This window comes from Balearica regulorum, chromosome 8 (genome assembly GCF_011004875.1).
Source record: "Balearica regulorum gibbericeps isolate bBalReg1 chromosome 8, bBalReg1.pri, whole genome shotgun sequence".
NCBI lineage: Eukaryota > Metazoa > Chordata > Aves > Gruiformes > Gruidae > Balearica > Balearica regulorum.
In genome coordinates this window covers 180,122-200,595 of record NC_046191.1, presented here as the reverse complement: position 1 = coordinate 200,595, position 20,474 = coordinate 180,122, and the positions used below count along the sequence as shown (strand labels likewise).

Genomic DNA, 20,474 nt, shown 5'->3' with positions numbered 1-20,474 from the left:
TGAGGGCATCAATCCTGCACAGCTGAATAAATGTGCAAGGTGCCCATAAACTAAATGGTTACAGAGAAAGTTCCTTTCGAAATCCCCCATGAATTGCCACTTCTACTGTGGAGGCCAAAACTGCGCAGAAAAAGATATTTATACAAGTTTTCACCACAAGCTGGTTTCCATCAACTTAAATTCTGCATTTTCTTAATGAGTATGACTGAGCTGCACTGACCTGCATGGATTTACTAAGTTGATATGTCTTAGTGACAGGCACCATGCTTGAGGAAGTATTGTTTAGTTCTGGAAAACTCAAATTTTGGTATCTGCCAAAGAGCAACATCTGTAGACACTGTATGCCCCAAGCCAGAAACACAAAACAAGAACTCAAAGAAAAATGTAGGTTTCTCCACTCATATTAGAGAGTGCATGGCATGTTATGTTGATATAGACAACAATGTGTAATAAAACATATATGTACCAATAAAATACCAGTAGTAAGAAAACTAGTTGTATATTCTACTAACATCCATCTATGGTAGACTCTTAGTGTAGTCTGCGTAACATCTTTCGCAGGTTATTTAGTTTAAATAGCACAAAGAATAGTTTAAATGCCAAAATTGTTTATTATTTCAATATTGACCACAGTATCAAGTTATGTGCCACGTAGATATCTATGAGTGACACATTTATATTTGTGAGAAGGTGAAGTTTGTATTGCTAGTTAAGGTGAGGAATTTCTATTAGGTTTTTTCAAACTCTCAAAGAAGATAGCTAAATAGTTGTGGAAATTTACTCATATTCAACTTGTGTGAGAACCCATTAACTACATTTTCTAAGCACAGAGGAAAAGGTGATCTGTGTCTTAAAAAGAACACTGAATTTCTAGAAAGACGTTGAGCAATTAAAGATAGTCCAAGAGGTGTCAGGAGTTTTAAAAACATAACAAGAAAAAGGATCTACAATGTGTCTAACCAGAAAGAGGAATATAAGAAAAACTCAAGAAACTACATAGAGGAGGGAGAAAAAACAAGGGGCAAGGGAAAGAGTTAAGACAAACTCCACAAAATTGGAGGTAAGTTGGAAGCGTGATTTACTAATTTGATATGCTATGATTGTATTGACTGTATAAATTCCTGTACTAGAATTTAGACAAAATCTAAATGGAGGAAGACAGGGTTTTTTATACCCAAAGTAGTATAATTGCATTAAGAAAAAGGAGCAGCTCGTTTTCCCACCTGTGTGATAGTACCTGACTGATTTATCCACAAACATATCTAAGACATCTTATGATGATGTTAGTGGAAGAAATGCTTTTTTATTCTTAAAGAAGAGTAACACATTCTACCTGAATTCCTTATGAATCCTTAACTTGACAAGCCTTCCCCACAACATTACCTCCTTCATCTGGCATTGGCATGAAATACTGAGACCATTCGACAGAGCACCCCTCCTGCATGACAAATCTGCCTGAAGTCCAGTCTGAGAGACCACTTCAATGCCAGTGGGGAGAGAGACAGCCAGCCTTAGGGCTGTGGCACTAGACAAGTGTTTGTACATTCGGAAACTGAGAGGTGCCAAACCTACTCAGGGGTGGACCTCTGGGGGCAGGAAAAGATAGCTTGGAGGAAATTTCTGCCTTTGAGGAATCAGAGATAGCCTAGACTTAAAATACGACGTACTAGATTTTGTCTCGTATGAATTCAGTTAAACTGATCATCAGATGTGCTGTGAGGAAGGTAGACCTCTCCAGCTCAGACTGAAGGAAACATCAGAAGTTTCTATTTTCCTCTAGAAAGCTGTCTACCAAAACTCCTTCTACATCATTTTGAACTGAGAGATTGCAGAGCTACTGCTTCAACCTGTAAGCTTACTCACTTGGTGGATACAATATATAAAATCTTACAAGTGTTTTCTGATAGTAAAGCACATAGATGAACACTTAATAACATCCTAAACTATTACTTGAATTCATCCTATAAACAGTGCATACAAAATCGCACTGGCAGTACCATAAAGATACTTCTCAAATTAGGATCAACTCCCTAAACAATCATTTCCATTTATTTCTAAAATTATTAGCTTTCAGAAAGGAAAAGAAGAAATACGTTCTGCGTAGACAAGAACGGGGTGTGTGTGTTCAAGTGAGAGTATCGCATGGCTGCAGTGTTTTTCTCTGCCATAAATTTTCTGCTGAGAAAGATAAAATTGATAAATAACTTGGGGTTCTCTAATTTATTCTTCTCACTAGTGGCTTTTAGTGGTTTGGGGGATAGCTTGGTGCTCAACAACTTCAAAACATCATTTCTGCTCTACAGTATCTCCAAAAGTGCATCAGCTTCAGCAGTCACAATGATGGGATGTGACCTTTTCCAGCTGTCTCTGCACCTTTCAATGCAGATGTGTACAATTTGCAGCCTATCTCCTTAGAAACCCATCCTCTCCATTTTTCATATAAAGACAACCTTTTTTCCCTAACCAATGAAAACTGACAATGAAATTAAGAGCAGGACAAATTATTTTATCAGCAGAAAGCAAAGATAGATGTTTCCCCACTCACACTGTACACAGAGCTATGCCAGTTATGGCAAGGCATACAAACAGCTCTGTCCTCACCCACACCACTACTAGCACTCATTTGTCTGGACAAAAATGTATGCTTTCAGCTTCCTAGTATCTCTTCTCCTACAGAAAAGTGAGAAGTCCCAAAGTCAGAAACCAATTCAGGGAAGATGCCCATTTTCCTGCTGTTGAATTCTTTGGAATATCTTCTGAGAAGACATTTTGTTCATAGGAACTAGATAGTCTTTACTTGCTTGGAAGAGTGTGGTTTCTTAATCATTTATTCTTAGTAATTGGAAAAAAATGAATTTAAAAACCCCAGTTCATTCATAGTCTAAAAAAATTAAATAATAATCTTAAACTACTTCAAGGGCACGTCCATAGTGTACTGCACGGTGCTGCACTGATGACCCCAAAAGGCCAGGCAAGTCATCTGGGTGTCTTGCAGAAATGGTAGGTTCAATCTAAATCCAAGTGTACCTCATTGCAAAGTATGGTCAGTAAGCATCAGTGCAGCTATTGCTGCCTTAGGGTCTACCGTACAATGAAGCCATACCCTTAATGTTTAGGGAACTGACATTTTTTATATTGTTTCCAACAATACTATCTCACCAAAGCATTATAAAACGCACTGAACATACGTGGTGGTACATTGTATTCATTGGTTGTGCTTGTGAGAAGCGGCTGTGGAATGTACAATTCGAAGAGCACACATATATACCTGGAACTGCAGAAGCTGTCACAGCACTACTACACAGAGGTAACAGCAAGCCACAGTGTAAAACCAGCTTTTACTAACTGTATCACACAGTAACGGTAAAAACAAAAGAAGTCATCCTGGCATACTGTCACCAGTTTCACGACTCCTCGTGCACATGAGGGAAAGGCACAGCAACAGACAGCTCACAAATACCATTAAATTGCAGTATTTTAGGATCCAGCTCTGCAGTCCACTGCTCCATATGTCGTCTCACTCACTTCAGAGGCACTCTTCACGCATGTAAGAACTGTTCACTCAAGTAGGTGTTTCGGGGCTGAGTCACTCCAGCAGCCAGTCACATCGCTGGCAGTACTGGTGTCACTGGCCAAGCACTGCGGATTTTCCGCCAGGGATTTATCCTGCTGGCTGGCCACAGTACAAATGTAATGGTGCACACCCAGGCCATACTCTGGAGAGAACTAAATAAATCCCTTGATGAGAAAACTACGGGAGCAGGAAAACCAGCTGCAAATTGAAGAATAGAGTGTGCCAGGGTTCCAGTCCTGTGCTGTACAGGAACAAGATCGATTGTATCGCGTGGCCGTGGCAACCCAGAAGATAACAACACCTCAAATGGTCCTGCTTACATCAGCACAAGGTAAGACAGCAGGTACTAGACAATATAAGGCACACGGAATTGGCATTCAAACTGAAAGAACTTAAGAGCACGCAGTTAAATATTACCCAGTAACTATACATCCTCAAGGGTGGTAAGGATTGCCTTCTGGATTTAAAAGAACTTAGAATTAAATTCACAAGTTTTGTTAACAACATTTTTTATCCCCTGTTCACTGCAAAAACAAAAGAATGAAATAGGATGAGTTAAGATATTTACCTGTTATGAATAGGTCCTCTGAACTTTGGGTCAAATTTCCTTGGTTCACCTGCATTTAAAAAAACAAACACCACACTATAAAAATATAGCCTTCATTTAAAATAAAATCTATAGAGAGGAGCGTATTAAAAGCACTCTTTGAAGAACATCTTCCATACATTCCTATTTAATCAGTTCTGTTAAAATAATTTCATGTAGGCAATATCAGTAATTCACCAATACAATTACCCAGTTTTTGTAGACGAGGTCAAAGCTTTTTTTTTTTCTAACTGAAAAACTTTGAGGGCCTCACATTTTCCACACGATAAATTACCTTTAATATACATCCTATCACTACACGTATACAGTGTTCACAGTGGAAAGTTGCTGATATTTGAGAGAGAAGGATTAAGTCTCACGCTCGCACGCTCAGTGTGTTTGGCAGCAAGTGAGTGAACGTACCTCTCTGTAGCTGCAGGCTAAGCACTTTTGATTTTTCACTAAAAGAACAGTTTGGAGTCATGTCTGTACTTAGTGTTACAGTTACAGTCTTGTAGAGTTATTCTTACTTCCCACTGCTTTAGTTACAGGACTTTACAGACATAGAGCTGCAGGTTTGCCTTTTTGCATTGGGCTTATCAGATTACAAAGCAGGGCTGGAGACTGCAGAAATTCAGTGCTGACCTTGCTCTACACCACCCTGCACAGGTAGTGTAACTGCACCAGCTTCTCCACGGCCGGCGATGAGGTACAGCGCTGCAAAGCAGGCAGCGGAGCACATGTTTCAAATATCTTCTCCAGCTCTCAAGTGGATGCAGCCACCACATATCCCAGTGTAGGAAACGGAGCAAGTTTGAAAGTTAAAGTTGGTTATGCATACATCCCTGAACATGCTTGTTGCTTTACATGAACCTCAGAATGACTGGAAGATCAAGTCAGGTCCCTCCTAGAAACAGGCGGTAGCATCTGGCCAGAGTTTATACATGAAAGGAGTCAAACGCGATACACTTTTTTCACATGGCTATCCTGGTTGGCATAGTTGCACCTGATTTACTCTACACGTCAGCAAACTATACTAAGAAACTACCAAATACTAACCCACCAATCTGTGCTTCAAATGTGGACTTGAATATGAATTACTGTATGATTTCACTTCAGAAAGAGTAACAAAAATTTATGGCAGAATTTAAATTTCCAAGTTTCAAGCTACTGTATGAAGAGAAAGAAGCAGTCCTTCATTCAACAGACCAGGATTTGGATTTTTTTCATTTTGAAACTAGCTATTCAGCTTTATGGGATTTTTTTAAGTTCAGTAATTATGGAGATTTACTGAACCAAACTTTATGCAATGAAAAATTACTTCTTCATTCAAATGTCAACACTACAACACAAATTACTGTTTCAGAGTGCTGTCTCTGCCTTCTTAAGGATCTCCACTTCTGAATGTATCTGGTACTAAAGGTGTTATCAGCCTAAGCTTTCCCCCGCCCACAGGAAAGATACTTATTTTCTTCAATTAGAGAAAACTTCAGCAACTTCTCAAAAGCAGAATTTACTTATTAACTAAGTGCCAGACTTTGTTCTTGGTTTCTATCAGAAAAACCTTATCAAAATGCACACAGACCAGTACAATAAACACAGCAGATACTAAAATTCTATTTGCCCTTCACCTGAGGTCCACCTTACCAAGCTCCTAAACCAAATGTATTTTAACACAGAAGAGACTGGGAAAGCTAAAACTTTGGAGGAGTGATGTGTGACAGAAATGCTGAGGAGTGGAAAATGTAAATTAAACTCTCACACAGGTACTACAGGAATGCACCATGGTCCAAGAAGCAAGTGTACCATACACAATACCTAATGCTGGGCCAAAAATTGTGTTTTGAAGAACCTTTTTGTACAGCGATTTCTACAAAATAAGTATTTCTACAAAATAATTTATCTCCAGAACATTTCGGTCTGTAATGTTACTCCCTATTGACCGTTCTGGCCGTAAGGCATGCTGAAGTAAGCCTTTGCTCATGGCTCATACAGGACCCAAGTTCAGCATGTGAGAACAGGCACACCAGATCACAAGAAAAATCCATTAAATCCGTACCATGTTGCTGACAAGGGGCCGTAGTGAATACCTGAGGAGAAATGCAAAACCAAGGTAAACATAGTGGTATTTCCTTAAAATTGAGATTACAGAGATTTGCAACTGCACTTTTCTGAACGAAAGGTAGTGACTTTGTATTTAATAGTTGTATGTTAATTTCTTTCTCATTAATTTCATAAATCTCTATTTAACTTGCATACATTTTAACAACCTGTAATGCCCTACCTACATCATGGAGTACTACAGGTTAATGAAACATTGAAGTACTACCTCCTTTTGTGTGTTTTAAGCCTGCCATCACTCAGCTCATTCCTGTATGGCAGCATGGCATGCTACTAATAATTTTACAGGTTATTATATTCCTCTTTATTTGTCTATCTTGTTCAAGAGTCCTAGTCTGTCCCGTTGTTTCTTGTACATAAGCCATTCCATAGTTTTGGTCATGCTTATATTCCTTTTCTGTTCCTTTTTCAGTGCTACTATGTATTGCTGGAAAAGGAAGGGCCAGAATTGCACAGGATATTCATCACAAAGATTGGCTGTGATTTATACAATCATATAATGACCTTTTTTATTTGATCTCATTCCATTCCTTCTAATCATTTTTTACAGTTTACTTGCTTTTGGGAGCAAACGTTTTCACTGAATCATCAATTAAGACCCCAAGTTCTCACTCTTGAATGTTAGTAGTTAGTTCAGTCCCACTACTGGAGAAACCTATTCTCCAAAGCCATTCAGTATTTTCCTTAACAATTTGAACGATGAAGTAGAATGAACACATTGTGCAGGTGACGAGTGTTAAAATACTTCTGGAGATGGAAGCAAAGGGATTTTGATAAACAATTTAACAATTCAAAGTGATTCTCGTAAACTGACGAAAGTTAGAACGACAAAGTCCGTTCACAAATCCATACAGGGTAATTGCTTTCAACAACACTGATGAAAAGAACCCTAAAGGATTATGGCAGACTACAGAGAATGAATCAGTAAAGCGATGTCTTTGCAAAAAAAGCACAACTCATTGAAGAAGCGTGAGCATGACTGGTGAAGCCACTGTTCCCTGTGCTTGGAACATGTAAGGCCTCAGCTGAAAAACTATTTCTAGATCACGGCACTGGAATTTCAGAACATACAGACAAATTGGAGAGTCGAAGGACTGATTAAAAAGAAGACACTAAGAGGTTTACAAAAAGCAGTAAATGAATGCTAACTTCAATGACTGTGATTAAGGGAAGGAGCAGAAAACAATAGTCATCAAATACCATATAAAAATTACAGTGATTCTCAGCTTCTTCTATCAGAAAGAAGCTAACTTCATTTACAGCAAAGATGGTTTAGATTAGGCATTAGGAAACCTTTGAGAACACATGGGCAGTTTTACAGTGGAACAGTTTTTCCAAGCATACTTCTGAATTTTCCTCACTCTAAGCTTTTAAGAATGGACTAGACTAATACCTGTTGGGAAAATAATAGGAAAATGTACCACGTCTCAGCACAGAGACAGCCAAATGGATCTCCTGAAGTCCATCTGGCCCCGCATTGCTCTAATTGTCTGGTTACAGCCAGCTAAGACGTAGCACACCCCAAATGTATTTTAATGTGCTAGTTTGTTTTTATCTTTTCTCTCATGTTATGCGTTGTTTACTTTCCAGACAGAAAGGAGTGATTTCTGATCTCCTTGGTAAGGCAACAAGCTAGATTTTCAAAAACACAATAGACTTTCAGCAGGGAAACCACACACTTATATTTTGCTTATAGATGTTTCTCCAGCCAGTCTGTGTCGTACTGAGAAAGCTTGTTGACAGGGCAATCTCCTGAGCTTCCGGAATGTCACCATTATGCAGAATGGTTTTCTAACGTAACCACCTGGGGAAGATCTAATGTGTTTCCACAAACGTCCTCCTTTCCATAATAAGATCATTCTTAACACATTGCCCATCATTGTAAATAGCTCAAGTTTTGTTATTTATGTCATATCTGTGTGCTTCTGAAAAGAAAATGCATGTCAAAAGATACATGTACTTATGGAGCATATTCAAGTGTAGTTGGTGAACTCCACAATACTGCTACAATGAAAACTAACACCCACTAACTCATAGGCAAGAAAATAAAAACAGACAAAGCACTCCAGAAAACGAGCTCTGACTCGAATGGAGACTTTCATCTCCATCAGGCAAGCAGAGGGATGCTGTGCAATAGCAACTGTCATTAACACTGGTAAAGTTATTGCGGTACTGCAAACTTCTCCCAAGGACTGTTCCTCACTGCCAGCAGTCAGTATGCTTATCACAGCACGGTGCAGTGCCAGACCACCCAAACTGCCCTCCTCCGTCACTCCGCTCTTGATACAAACCCATTACAGAATATGGCAGTTAACATATGAAAAAGTAACTGTATTCATCAGATATACACTAAATTCACTGACAAAAGTAGTCTGTAGCATCATCGGAATATTCCTTACCAAAACAGATGATACAGCAACCGTGATCATAGTTTCATGGAACAACAGAAAAAAGACAAATTTTGTTTGTTTCATTCTCATTTTCCTACATTAGATATAAAATTCCCTCCTTAATTACTACCATTCTTTAAAGATTGAGAATATTCTTTGGGGGTGAGGTGGGAAGTATTTATTAGTATTTATGTAGCTCCTGGTAAAAGCAAACTACTTCCTTAGCTACAAAAGCCCAAATGTTATTTAGAAAGCAAGTGTTGCAGGATAACGACTGTCATTTTTTTGCTATAATTAAAAATTGAAATGATATTCATTCTTTGCAGATGAGACAGATCTATGTCACAGGCTGCTTTATAACAGGAAACTTTTGTACATTAAATTATAATGTCATTACAAGAAATATTTCACAAGATGTTTCGTTTATGAATTCTGACTCCAAACAGCATAAGAATTTAATTGTTGCACTTTATTACTGTAATAATTTTTTTAAAAAATTATAAATTACTTATCTAAAATATCCAAAACAAAAATAGACAATGCATATATAAAGTTTACCTTTGATCTGCAATTTAAATAAACTTGCAAATGTCATGCTGGAAAAAAATTAGGATATTGCCAATAATTGAAGAAGTTATAGAAAACCATTTGGGACTGGATCCAAGCCCATTAAAGTCAATTGAAATAACCCAGTTGAAATAAATGAGATTTAGATTGGGTACTTATGAATTGTCTTAAGAAAGCAGGTACATTATCATGTTTTCCATAGTAGTTTTCTTCATCTCTATCCATGTTACTGTACCTGGATCACTTTAGCAAGCTGTGTGAGATACTAACTGTGGACTCCTGTGTTGCTAGAATACTTTCCCAGCAAGCACAGATACACAAAAATACTATTTAAATAGATTTTAAAATAAAGCTGTCACTGACTTCTCCAATCAGAATGGAAATTCACAAAGTAGGCAGGGCTTCTGTGAATAGAAAGATATCACTCAGTGCCTTGCTCACCTAATGAAAAGGAATGACTCCTATCAGCTTGTATGAACCTACAATGTATAAGCAGAAAGGGCTTATACATTAAGCACCTGAATACCATTTGTAAAATAATCTTATGGAAGTCAATACAACTCAAAAACTTGCTGATGATTTGCTAACTGACAATAAGGTATCACACTGTCAGTAATTATGGTGGTTTTGTAGCCTATGCTAGTGTTCTGGTTTTGGCTGAGATAGAGTTAATTTTCTTCCAAGCAGCTGGTATAGTCTGTGTTTCAGATTTAGGATGAGAATAACGTTGAAAACACACTGATGTTTTCAGTCGTTGCCCAGCAGTCAAGGACCTTCCAGCTTCTCATACTGCCCTGCCAACAAGAAGGCGGGGGGCACCCAAGAAGCTGGGAGGGGACATGGCCAGGACAACTGACCCCAACTGACCAAAAAGGTATTCCATACCATATGATGTCATGCTCCATATATAACTGAGAGGTGGGCCAGGAGGTGGCTCGGCTCAAGAACTAGCTGAGCATCAGCTGCAGTTGGTGAGCAATTGTGCTGTGCATCAGTTGTTTTGTATATTCTATTGTTGTTGTTATTATTATTGTCATCTTCCTTTTCTGTCTTTATCTCACCTCACAAGTTTTACCTTTTTTTCCTTTTCAATTCTCTCCCCCACCCCTCTGGGTGAATGAGTGAATGGCTGTGCGGTTGTTCTAGCAGCCTGCCGGGTTAAATCATGACAACTGCTGTGAGAGAAAATAGTCTTTACATGTCACAGCTGGCCAAATCTTTCTTCCTCTATATACATGACTACGTCCTCCAAAGTACAAGTCATGCTATTGGAAAAACACAATTTACTCTGACATGTTTAAGTCTAAAATGGAAACTATCTGCTGTATATCACTTGTCAAGTGGAACATTTATCTGTAGAAGTAGTCATAATTTACTAAATTATTTTCTTAATAAAATGTAATTGCATATTTCTGCATAGCACAATAGTGCAGAACAGAAGAGTTAGCACTAGAAAATCTTAGCATTGTTAGTTTGGATACTGTAATTCCTATATAGTGAAAGGAAGTACAAGGCATTGTAATTAGTGTGTGAATCTGAAAGTCTGAAGCCATTAAAAAGAAAGAGGAAAAAAAAAAAAAAGAAAAAGCTAGCAACTTCTCCTTTTAGCCACAAAGGAACAGAATCCCCATGTGGTGATCCTGACCAGTATGAAATTTCCATTCTCTGTGGAATATGATTAAAACACCAATTGTAGAATTCTGTAACATGAAACGCATACACTTGTATATATGCATTCCTACAACAATTTTACAGACAGGGCTGAACTATGTGCAGGAACAACAAAAATAATGTTTTTAAGTTGGCTCTGTCAGTGTGTAGTACAGAATGACAAAGAAGAATGATCACATATTACAGTTCATGAATGACTGTGATATGAAGTCATAGCCCACTTTGTTATTACAGAACTTAACAGCAATGTTCTAATGTTTACCAAATGAGATATTTAGTATAACCAGTATCAGCAAAGGTAAAAATAATATGCTGAGGATGTAGATTGATCTTTTGTAAAATATTAACCATTAACTGAACTCTCACACTTAACTACCTCTCTCAACTTCCTCCTATCCTTAGGCAAATAAAAAAAAAAAGTGGAGAAGCCAAGTGACTGATTCTACTATGCTCCTACTCAAGTTTGCACCTCTGTCAAAGGCTGCTTCAATAAATCTCATTATAGTACAGTAACAGAAGGCCCTGAACAGACAGTGCTAAACACAGATGTACACTAACTAACCAGGCATTTGGCCCGCAATATATTACTCAACTCTAATAAAATGGTATTTCTACTTTAATAACTATTAGTTTCTTCAGATCTCTTCCTTGATGTTTGGTCAACAATTACATGTACCCATGGCAAGAATATGTGTGGCTTTTTAGGAGACTAGTATTTTCATTATAAAGACATTAGAGCGGTATGTGTATGTGCTGCTTCCCTCTACTGGAGTAAATAGGTATGTTCACGTAATTAAAACTATTCCCATAATATGCCTCAGCAATAGTAATGCCTCCTTTAGGGCAAGTGCACACAATCTGCTAATTCAATGCTCAAAGAAACAAGTGCACAAGCCAACAAATTAGGCTGTTAATACATGCTTGAGGTGTATTAGGACTGAATGAGATTCATCCCAGTTGACGTTTCCCTAAAAAAATCATATGAAGATTTTGATGTTTCTGCCCTTCTATTCTGGGTAGGAGTAGGAAAAAACAAAATAACACAAGTTCTTCCACAATTCGTCTATCCCTTTCAGAAGCAGAACATTCTTGACCATATATGAAAGCCTCATCTTTGCAAAGTCTACAGTCTAATTTTGCAAAGAATCAAAACAAATGTTTGGGATGTACTACTGTTTAGTAGCAGTCAATTTAATTTTACCTGAAGATCTTTTTTTAGGCAATCTTAAGCTACATTGTAAGTCATATGTAATGTTCCTTATACAGAAACAGCCTAATGATCCTAGTAATATAAAACAACACATTATGACTGTAGGACACAAATGCGTAGAAGCAGTCTATTAAGTCAAAAGGTTGACATTAATATAAAAACCAGCTCTTCCAGTAAGTCTTGTACCTGGTTTACAGGCATACAGGGTTTTTTTCCTCTTTGAAAGATTCAGGTATAACTTGTTTTTTATGAGATCATATACTGGTAGACACATAAATTTCAACTATAATAAAAGCACACTTACGATTCCTGTCTTGTGTAATAAATCACACTAAATGGTAGCCTTCTTTGAAATATCGTGACAGTGTGTGTCTTTTTGTTTGTTGCTCCTTCAGCCAGAAAAACTCATGAGTGGATGAATACAACTCACCCTGAATTCCATTTTTAAATCCCAAGGAAGACAAACTTTTCTGACTTTGGGTTGTGTTGTTTTTCTTTTATTTCCTATTAGCCAACAGTGAAATAGAAGTCTATCAAATCAGGATAGCGGCATCCAGCACGCTGAGGCAGGGGATGATTAACTTGCCAGTAGAAAAACACTGAATAAGTAAGTGCATCTTCAGCTCAGTTCTCTACAGGTACTTGAGTACTTAATTCTGGGCAAAATTCACAGCCCTGCATCCTTCCCTGGAGTTTCTATCAAAAAAACAAACAAGGCATTCTTTCCTCAAAAATACGGATGCCAGAAGAGATGATGGTGCCTGTCCCCCTACCAAACAACAAGACTGCTCCAACTCAAGATGCAGCAAATACAAATTCAGACCCACACTGCAGAACAGGAGGCTGGAAGACATTCCCTTATGCGTGAACACAAAGGTACTCCATGCAGCTCTAAGAGTTACTGTCAGAAAGAACACAATTTGTATATGTTTGGGTAGCTCATAGTGGATCAACCAAGAATCCTATCCCTACTTCAATATTTAATATGTAACATACAGCCAGACCAGTAAGTTCTTTCCAATATGAAAAAATTGTTTTTCCTTCCTTTAAATGTTTTAACCAAAATTTTCTTATTATGCTATTACGCAGAAGTTAGGTTTTTTCTGCCAGATGCCAAAAGTACTCTTCTTGTTCATCTTGTTAGAAATTCCCAGAATGCAAAGCTTCAAAAAGATCTAACTGGTGGCTTGGATTGCATTGGTAATAGTAATGCAAGACGAAAGTTACTAACGTAATGAAAAAAACATTTGCTCTATCACATGACAATCACCCAGATTTCGAAGCTAAAGATTTTGCAACAGGTTTTTGATCAACTCACAAAACAGGAACTGCAGAAACAAATAGCAACCAGAACAGGCAAATTTTTATTAATGTACAGTGCAGTAAATTCTCCAATAAGCTACACACCCAAAGGAACAACTCTTCATGGTGCTATATGCATGCTACTGCATTAGACTGCTGTGCATTCATTCTCTTGCTGGAATTTTCAGAAAGATTAACACACAGAAAAAAAAGTTGTGGTTCAACACCAGAACAAATGATGTTAGTCGAAATGCTTTGTCTTCCACATTCTCTAACCACTCCCACACAATTCTTCCAATTAATTTCCATATCCACACATTCCTTTCCTCCTGTAGTTCTCCATCAGCTTTCCACTACATTCTCTGTTTTTCTGGAAAGGCAAAAGCATATGCAATGGGTGTTTTGGAATTACATTGTGATCACTGGCTGACCACTATGCTCAGGTTATTTGTCCGTGGGCAGCCACCACTCAGAATGTTCAAGGGGCTAACTAGGGAGGCAACGGTCATGCAGGGTGCACCCATGAAGTAGGCAAAGTGTTGAAACCCAAATGATATTTGAATCCAGTACTGCCTTTATGCCACTGATACTGGCTCATGACTTGCAAAATATTTAGGGGGTGAAGAAGGAAGAGGAGGTGGCAGATGAGACAAACAGGTCACCTCATCACATAAGTGTCCTTTTCTTTACACAGTTCAGGGACACAAATCTTCACATGCAAGTCACAGTTTTCCATCCACATTCAGAGTTTCAAAAATGACCGCCACTGACTACAGTGGAGCTGAGGGCATTCAGCACTGCTCACAAACCAAGTATCACCTCCACAGATTTTACTGAAGGACATGATACAAGAAGAGGGGGGAAAAAACACGACACGGTGAAAGACAATGGTTTAAGGGTTTCAAGAAGACTAAAGTGCTGCGCACTTCTGCGCCAGTCTTACCCATCATACAGACTCCTTTGCTTCCCAAGCAGTTCAGACCATAAGTATTACATATGTACATACCATAAAAAGAATTGCCTAGGAATCCTGAGGTCAGTGACAGTCCAGTGGAGAAGGCTGACCATTTTTTGGACCATGGTAAGAAAACCAAGCAATATATTAGGCTCTAAGAATCCAAAACTTTAAAAAGAATGTTATTCCATTGTCCTAATTAGTCACGTATCTGAAGGAGCATGATGTTCTCCATTTCATAGCCACAAGACAAAGTGAATGACAACACATCATACACCCAGCTGACTATCAGTCCGTCGAAGAATTGTGCAATATTTTTTCCTGAGGTGGTGCCTGTACAATTAACATCTTGCCCATGTTCACTCAAGATGAGACAAAACATTGAAATCTGTTTGACCAGCATGGTATGATCAAATTTCACACCTAACATTCTTCTGATACTAGTGATAACATAGGCTATTAGGCAGATTTTGAAATCTACCAGTTTTCAAACAGCTACCCACAGAAAGGGGATGGAAAAATGTACACAGTTAAAGACTACAACTGAATTGATCACTAAACTGCAATTACGCCATGTGATCAAGAATACTGATAGCTAGTGGAGGATTTATATTTCTCTAAACATCAAACAGTAAGTTTGCTTGCAGTTTGGATCACCTACACAGCTTCATTAAGGCTTCCATTTCAATGTGCTTATTAGCTGTTGCCCAAAATTCTTCTTTACAAATTAAATAATGTCTGTTCTTTTGTCTCCTGGCTTCCATTTCTTATTCTTTTTCTGGAACTATTGCAGCCACAAATTCTGTGGAATTTCCAAGCAAAGACACAGCTACCAAGATGCTTCCAAAATGGAGCAAGGTGTTGGAAGAGTACTTCTCAGCAACCTCAACTATTCTGTAATTCCGCGAGACATTTTGTCAAAGTGAGATTGGGCCCAGAAGACTGAGTGAACTCCAGAGAAAAGCAAGCTAACTGTTTTGTTAAGTATCTCCCTTTCCCAACATTTTTACTTATTAATCTGGCTAGGAAGGGTGCTTGGTCTTGAAATATACTCTCATGCTTTAGAAAAAACAGCATCTAAAATACAGTCTTTGATGATGCTTTAACTAGAAAAAGTGATGTTTTGAAATAAGAATCAGATGCTTCCTACTCAGGATCAGAAAATGCCAGAGGTTTCCATTTCTAGGCTGCTTTACTCCAGTTGATCTAGGATGGTGGATGCTAGCTAACGATTTTTTTCTCCTAGCTGAGTCTCTAGCCCCAAATGCTTTATACCATTACATACCATTGCAACCTTTTCTAGTTTATCTTATGCTGTAAAATGCTGCATGCAGATACTATACCATCTGAGACCTTTTCTATAAATCATTAAAATAACATTAAAATAACACTTTCACAACCTCAGAAGGAGGGTATTATCTATGAGTATCTACCATTAATAATTAAAACACTGCACTGTTTCTACTGGGAAAGGAAGTACAATTACACACATTTTTCATATACAAAAATGTCAGGTGGAGGAAATAAAAGCTGTATTTTTCTGGACTTTGTGTACATCATCTATTTGCCACTATTTTATTTGTACAAATGCATTCATAAACTTTGCAAGCAAGGGGACAGTCAGACCCACAACCTTCTGAATAAACCACTGTGTAATTCACAAAAGCCATCTTGAAACTGCAGTAATCAGTCTTAACAGTGATGCATAGTTTTGAAGATCTGTCTTCCTCTCTATACCAGGCCTTTTCTAATGTCTGCTGATTTAAACTAAGAATAGCCGATGGTTGCCTGGTTTTGGTTAGCTGAATTTGTCTAGTGAGCTAACATCCTCTGTGAAAATTACACATAAAAAATCTTAATGTAACATGTTGTTAAAATGTCCAACATAAAATGTACACAGCTATCGTGTCTCATGTTGTTCCATAATTCCAAATGTAACTAATGTTTAATTTATCAGTCATGATTACTTATCCAGTTCTCAGAGGGCAAAACAGTAAGATAAGGTTATATCCTTTCTTCTTCTTTTTCCCCCTTTTTTTTTAAAAAAAAACCCCACTTTAAAATGCAGCTTGTGTCTTGAAAACAACATTTCAGACATCCAAATTTTGTAGAGTTCCTTCAGTTTTATCTCCTCTTTTTGGCTCTTCAAGTCTTGGAGACTCCATTCCTGGTGTGTGCTACCCTGTTCCCGGTGCAGTACACGTGTACCACTCTTCCACTCCTGCAGCCCTCTGGCAACGTGCCTGTTGAGCACGTTCAGCAACTGGTGAATTCACTTTTACAACTAGGACCACACTTTTAGGAGAAACTGTATTCCTGCAGGTGAACATAGGAATTTGAAAGTAATCTGGTTTTTTCAGACAACAATAACAAAAACCCCATCACTATTTCTACAAACTAAATGAGCATGATACTGAAATCAAAGGGAAGGCATAAAACAAGCAAGAAAACCTTCAGCTCTGGAACAAGTTGTAATTTATTGCTGAGGGAAATTAGACTATTTATACTGCTCTACGATACATTTTTAGGACTAACAAAATTTATTCTACTAAATATTTAGTACTTTAGTGGACTCTGATTAGCTACTTACAAGAGAAAACAGAAAAACACCCAGAAAATCTCACAGCATAACTTGGGGAATTAGTACAACTTTACTCAGACTACTTAACAAGTCTTTGGATGTCATTATTGCATTAATTATTTTTATTGGCGAGCTGTTGCAACATGTTTTCTGTGGTTCCCTCCACCCCCTGCATTTTGTATCTGAAATAAAACCATTCTTTTTCTTAAAAAGAGACTGAAAAACTGGAAACAGAGCGAGACATTTTTGTGCCCTAACTCAGGTCTATGCCTTCGGCACAGCTTTTTGGATCACACATGACTAAGAGCAGTGCAAGTGCCACGGCCCTGCAAGCACTCTGTGCCTCGCCCCCAGGCTTGGCGGCCTGGCCCCAGAAGCTCAGGACTGCCCTCCATTCCCTGACAGCAGCAAGACTCTGGGACAGCACTGCAGAGAGGCCTCAGCCAGGGCTGATCCCCCTTCCCGTGGGAGCCCAGCCCGAGCCACAGCTCCATGGCATCGCAGCCATGTCTACACCGGGCACCCAGCCCCAATCACGAGCCGTGCGCCAGCCAGCAGGCTGGTCTCGAGCGCCCTGGTCACCCCCAGCCAGCCCCGCAATCATGGAGTTGTTTGACTCCGCTCACCCCACCAGCCCTGGCCCTCACCCTGACCCGCCGAGCCGTATCACCAGCCTGACACCTGCCCTGCCCCTTCGCCCCGACTTGCTGACAGCCCGGGCTCGCTCCTGGTTCCCAGGCTGGCCCTTCCTTGGCACCATGGGACAGGCCCTGGCCCCAGGGCCCCTGCCCTGCCAGCCAAGTCGCAGGGCTCACTGCCCGGCTCCCCAAGGCTAACCGTGCCCTGACAGCAGGATGATTACATAAAGAGTGACTGATTTCCCTCAAAGAACGACGTATCAGAAATTCAAGCATATTTAACATTAGTAGAACATTCTTAAAAGAATACCCTCCACAATGATTTGAAGGGTTGTTTTACTCAAACATTGCTGAAATACCAATAGATCGTGTATGCAGAGCAATATCTGGTGAACTACGTTAGTCTGGACTATTTAACATATCACAAGTATGTTGATAGTTTAAAGCATTTCTAAAAGCTAGAAAATGTTTTATTTTCCCATTATAAAGGGCGTTTTTTGAACCATGCACACAGTTCCGTGTGAAAGTCTAACTGCCCAATTGCATGACCAATTTTTGCACTTGGGTACTAGTATCTGGTTTGATATTTGAATTAAAAAATAACTGGCTATGCTTTAGACTGATTACAATGTTTGACAAACAATAGATTTGTCCAGAAAATGAGTGACTCATGGATAAGATTACAAAGCCTTATCATTAGACACTTGCTAATTCACTGGCTAATCACTCTATAGATACACACAGCTTGTAGAGATATTCTTTAAAAAAAAAAAAAGAAAGAAAAAAAAGAATTATATAAAGAAAACTATTCAGATGGAGATTTGGTGCCTCATGACTATTGCTGATTTAACAGAGGTTAAAATTTATGTCTATATAACACTGTACATAGATGCATTATTATGAATGCCTGCCTTTCTGAAAGCAGTCTACGTACAGCACACTGCTTAGTATAATGAACAAAGCACCAGCTCTCCATGGTTGTTTTTGAACCATTAGATATGCAGTTACAAGTGGAGTTTGTAAGACTATGCTAATTAGATCCAGTATTTTAATAGGCAGTCACATTTTCATTTATTTTGCCTTCTTTTCTGAGACTACTGCCATTTACTGTAGGATGTGCTCTGCAGTCTTACCCATGCTAACAATGGCTCTGTGTATCTGGAACAGTGAATATATTCACAAAATGATAACACAGGCAGATTTAATTTAAGAATTTATTTGAGCAAATAAATCCCTTACAGTTGCTTAGAAATGGTCAGAACTGACCCTTTGTTCAAAGTTTTTTCCACTTATTAATAAAAAACAGACTTCTACTACATTCTCTATTTTGCCTTCATAAAAAAATCCTCCGGAATCAAAAGCTTGAATTTAAACAAAGCCAAATGTGTTCTTAGACAAAAGAAGGGGACTGTGACTACTGATGCCTTTGTCTCTATAGACCCCTAAAGGCAAACCTGTTAGGCCAAGCTGGTCTGCATCCATTGAGCCAGGTTCTACTCCTAGGTAGTAAGACTGCTAATAATTAAGTAATCCAACATCAGTTAAAAGCTTTTGTTCCCAAAAGAAACTTGTCAGCATTTTCAACATACACAGTTAATGAGATATTGTTACACTGACGCAGAAAATAATGTCTCCATACATCTAATTATTAGGTGCTACAATACAAAAGGTATGATTTGAATGGTGATCTGAAAACTGAGGGATACCGAACGTAAGAGGATTAAGTCTGAATAACTTCACATTAGCTAGATATCTGAAAAAAATGATATATGGTGACCCTTTAACCTGTACACAGGCTAACTTGCAACGATACTCTGCAGACACACATCCCCAATCCTCTGTACAGAGCACTATGCATTATGAGAAAAGTCCTTCTATGAAACAACCTGTTCCTGCTGAAGCAAGTGTCAAGTTATTTTCTAAATCACAGAGCTGGCACAAACTCCCCCTCTGTGCCAACAGCAAAATACATCATGTGCTCAATGTGTATTATACTCAGTTTATTATATTTGCTGATTTCCCAGTTTGTGATGCAATTAGGAACATGTTTTCTATCGCTATTGGTATATCAATTTAGAAGCAAAACAGCTGAAGAATATAATCCTGGATGTAAATTCACAGAGATAATGGCATAAATAACAGTCCTGAATGCTCAGTCTAGACTGAAATGATCACAGGAATAAAACCCATATATAAGAATCATTAGACGTGGATCAGCCATAAGGTATTTGGAATTGGTGAAGAGATGATTACAAAAGATAAAACCTGTAGGAACATTTCTACAATGCTTTCTACAGTCTAAACAACATGCTGTTTAAAAGAAAGGCTACTCAACGGTAACTCAGCCCAACGTCTGCTTCCATTATAGGAATGCCAGAATGGGCCTTAGTAGCATCTTAAGAAGAGAATGTTCAGGATCCAACAGCTCGGCAGTTTGTCAAATGTAAATGCTGGTTCAGATCCTCACGGTTATCTAAGAGGGAAGCGGTACTCTTACAGGCTTTGTAGCAACTCCAGACTACTACTCACACTTTCTACACAAATGACATGAAAAGATTATTCCAGCTCCGGAGGGGTGGAAGTCACAGCCACTGTGAATGAGAATATTTAACGTGACTGTTTAAGACATAAATATTTAACAGACTGACAAGTAAGCTGTAGAAGCAACATCTCGAAGACAAATCAAAACCAGACCAAAGGTGGAGGTAAAACATGATTTGGGGAGATTTTCAGAATACCTATTAATCTAAGTAACATTGAGAAAGTTTTTTTTAAGAGAGTTGCAAAAACATAACAGAAGATGGTAGCCTTAAAAATAAAGATTTGTTTTACTCTGCTGAAAGATCAGAAAATTCCTTCCCAGCCTCAGAAGTGAAACA

At 38.5% G+C, this 20,474-nt stretch overlaps 1 protein-coding gene across 3 annotated transcripts in view; it reads right to left on the bottom strand.

Annotated features, from left to right (window-relative positions):
• The window catches only part of SLC44A5 (solute carrier family 44 member 5), a 99,218-nt gene that overhangs the window by 41,340 nt on the left and 37,404 nt on the right, over positions 1–20,474 (bottom strand). For 2 of the 3 annotated variants that reach the window (XM_075759084.1, XM_075759085.1), the window contains exon 2: positions 4,143–4,191. In XM_075759084.1, coding sequence (XP_075615199.1) covers positions 4,143–4,191 — 49 coding nt within the window. Of the gene's footprint in view, positions 1–4,142; positions 4,192–4,583; positions 4,730–20,474 lie in introns of those variants that run through there. The other variant, XM_075759083.1, reaches the window with a different exon arrangement.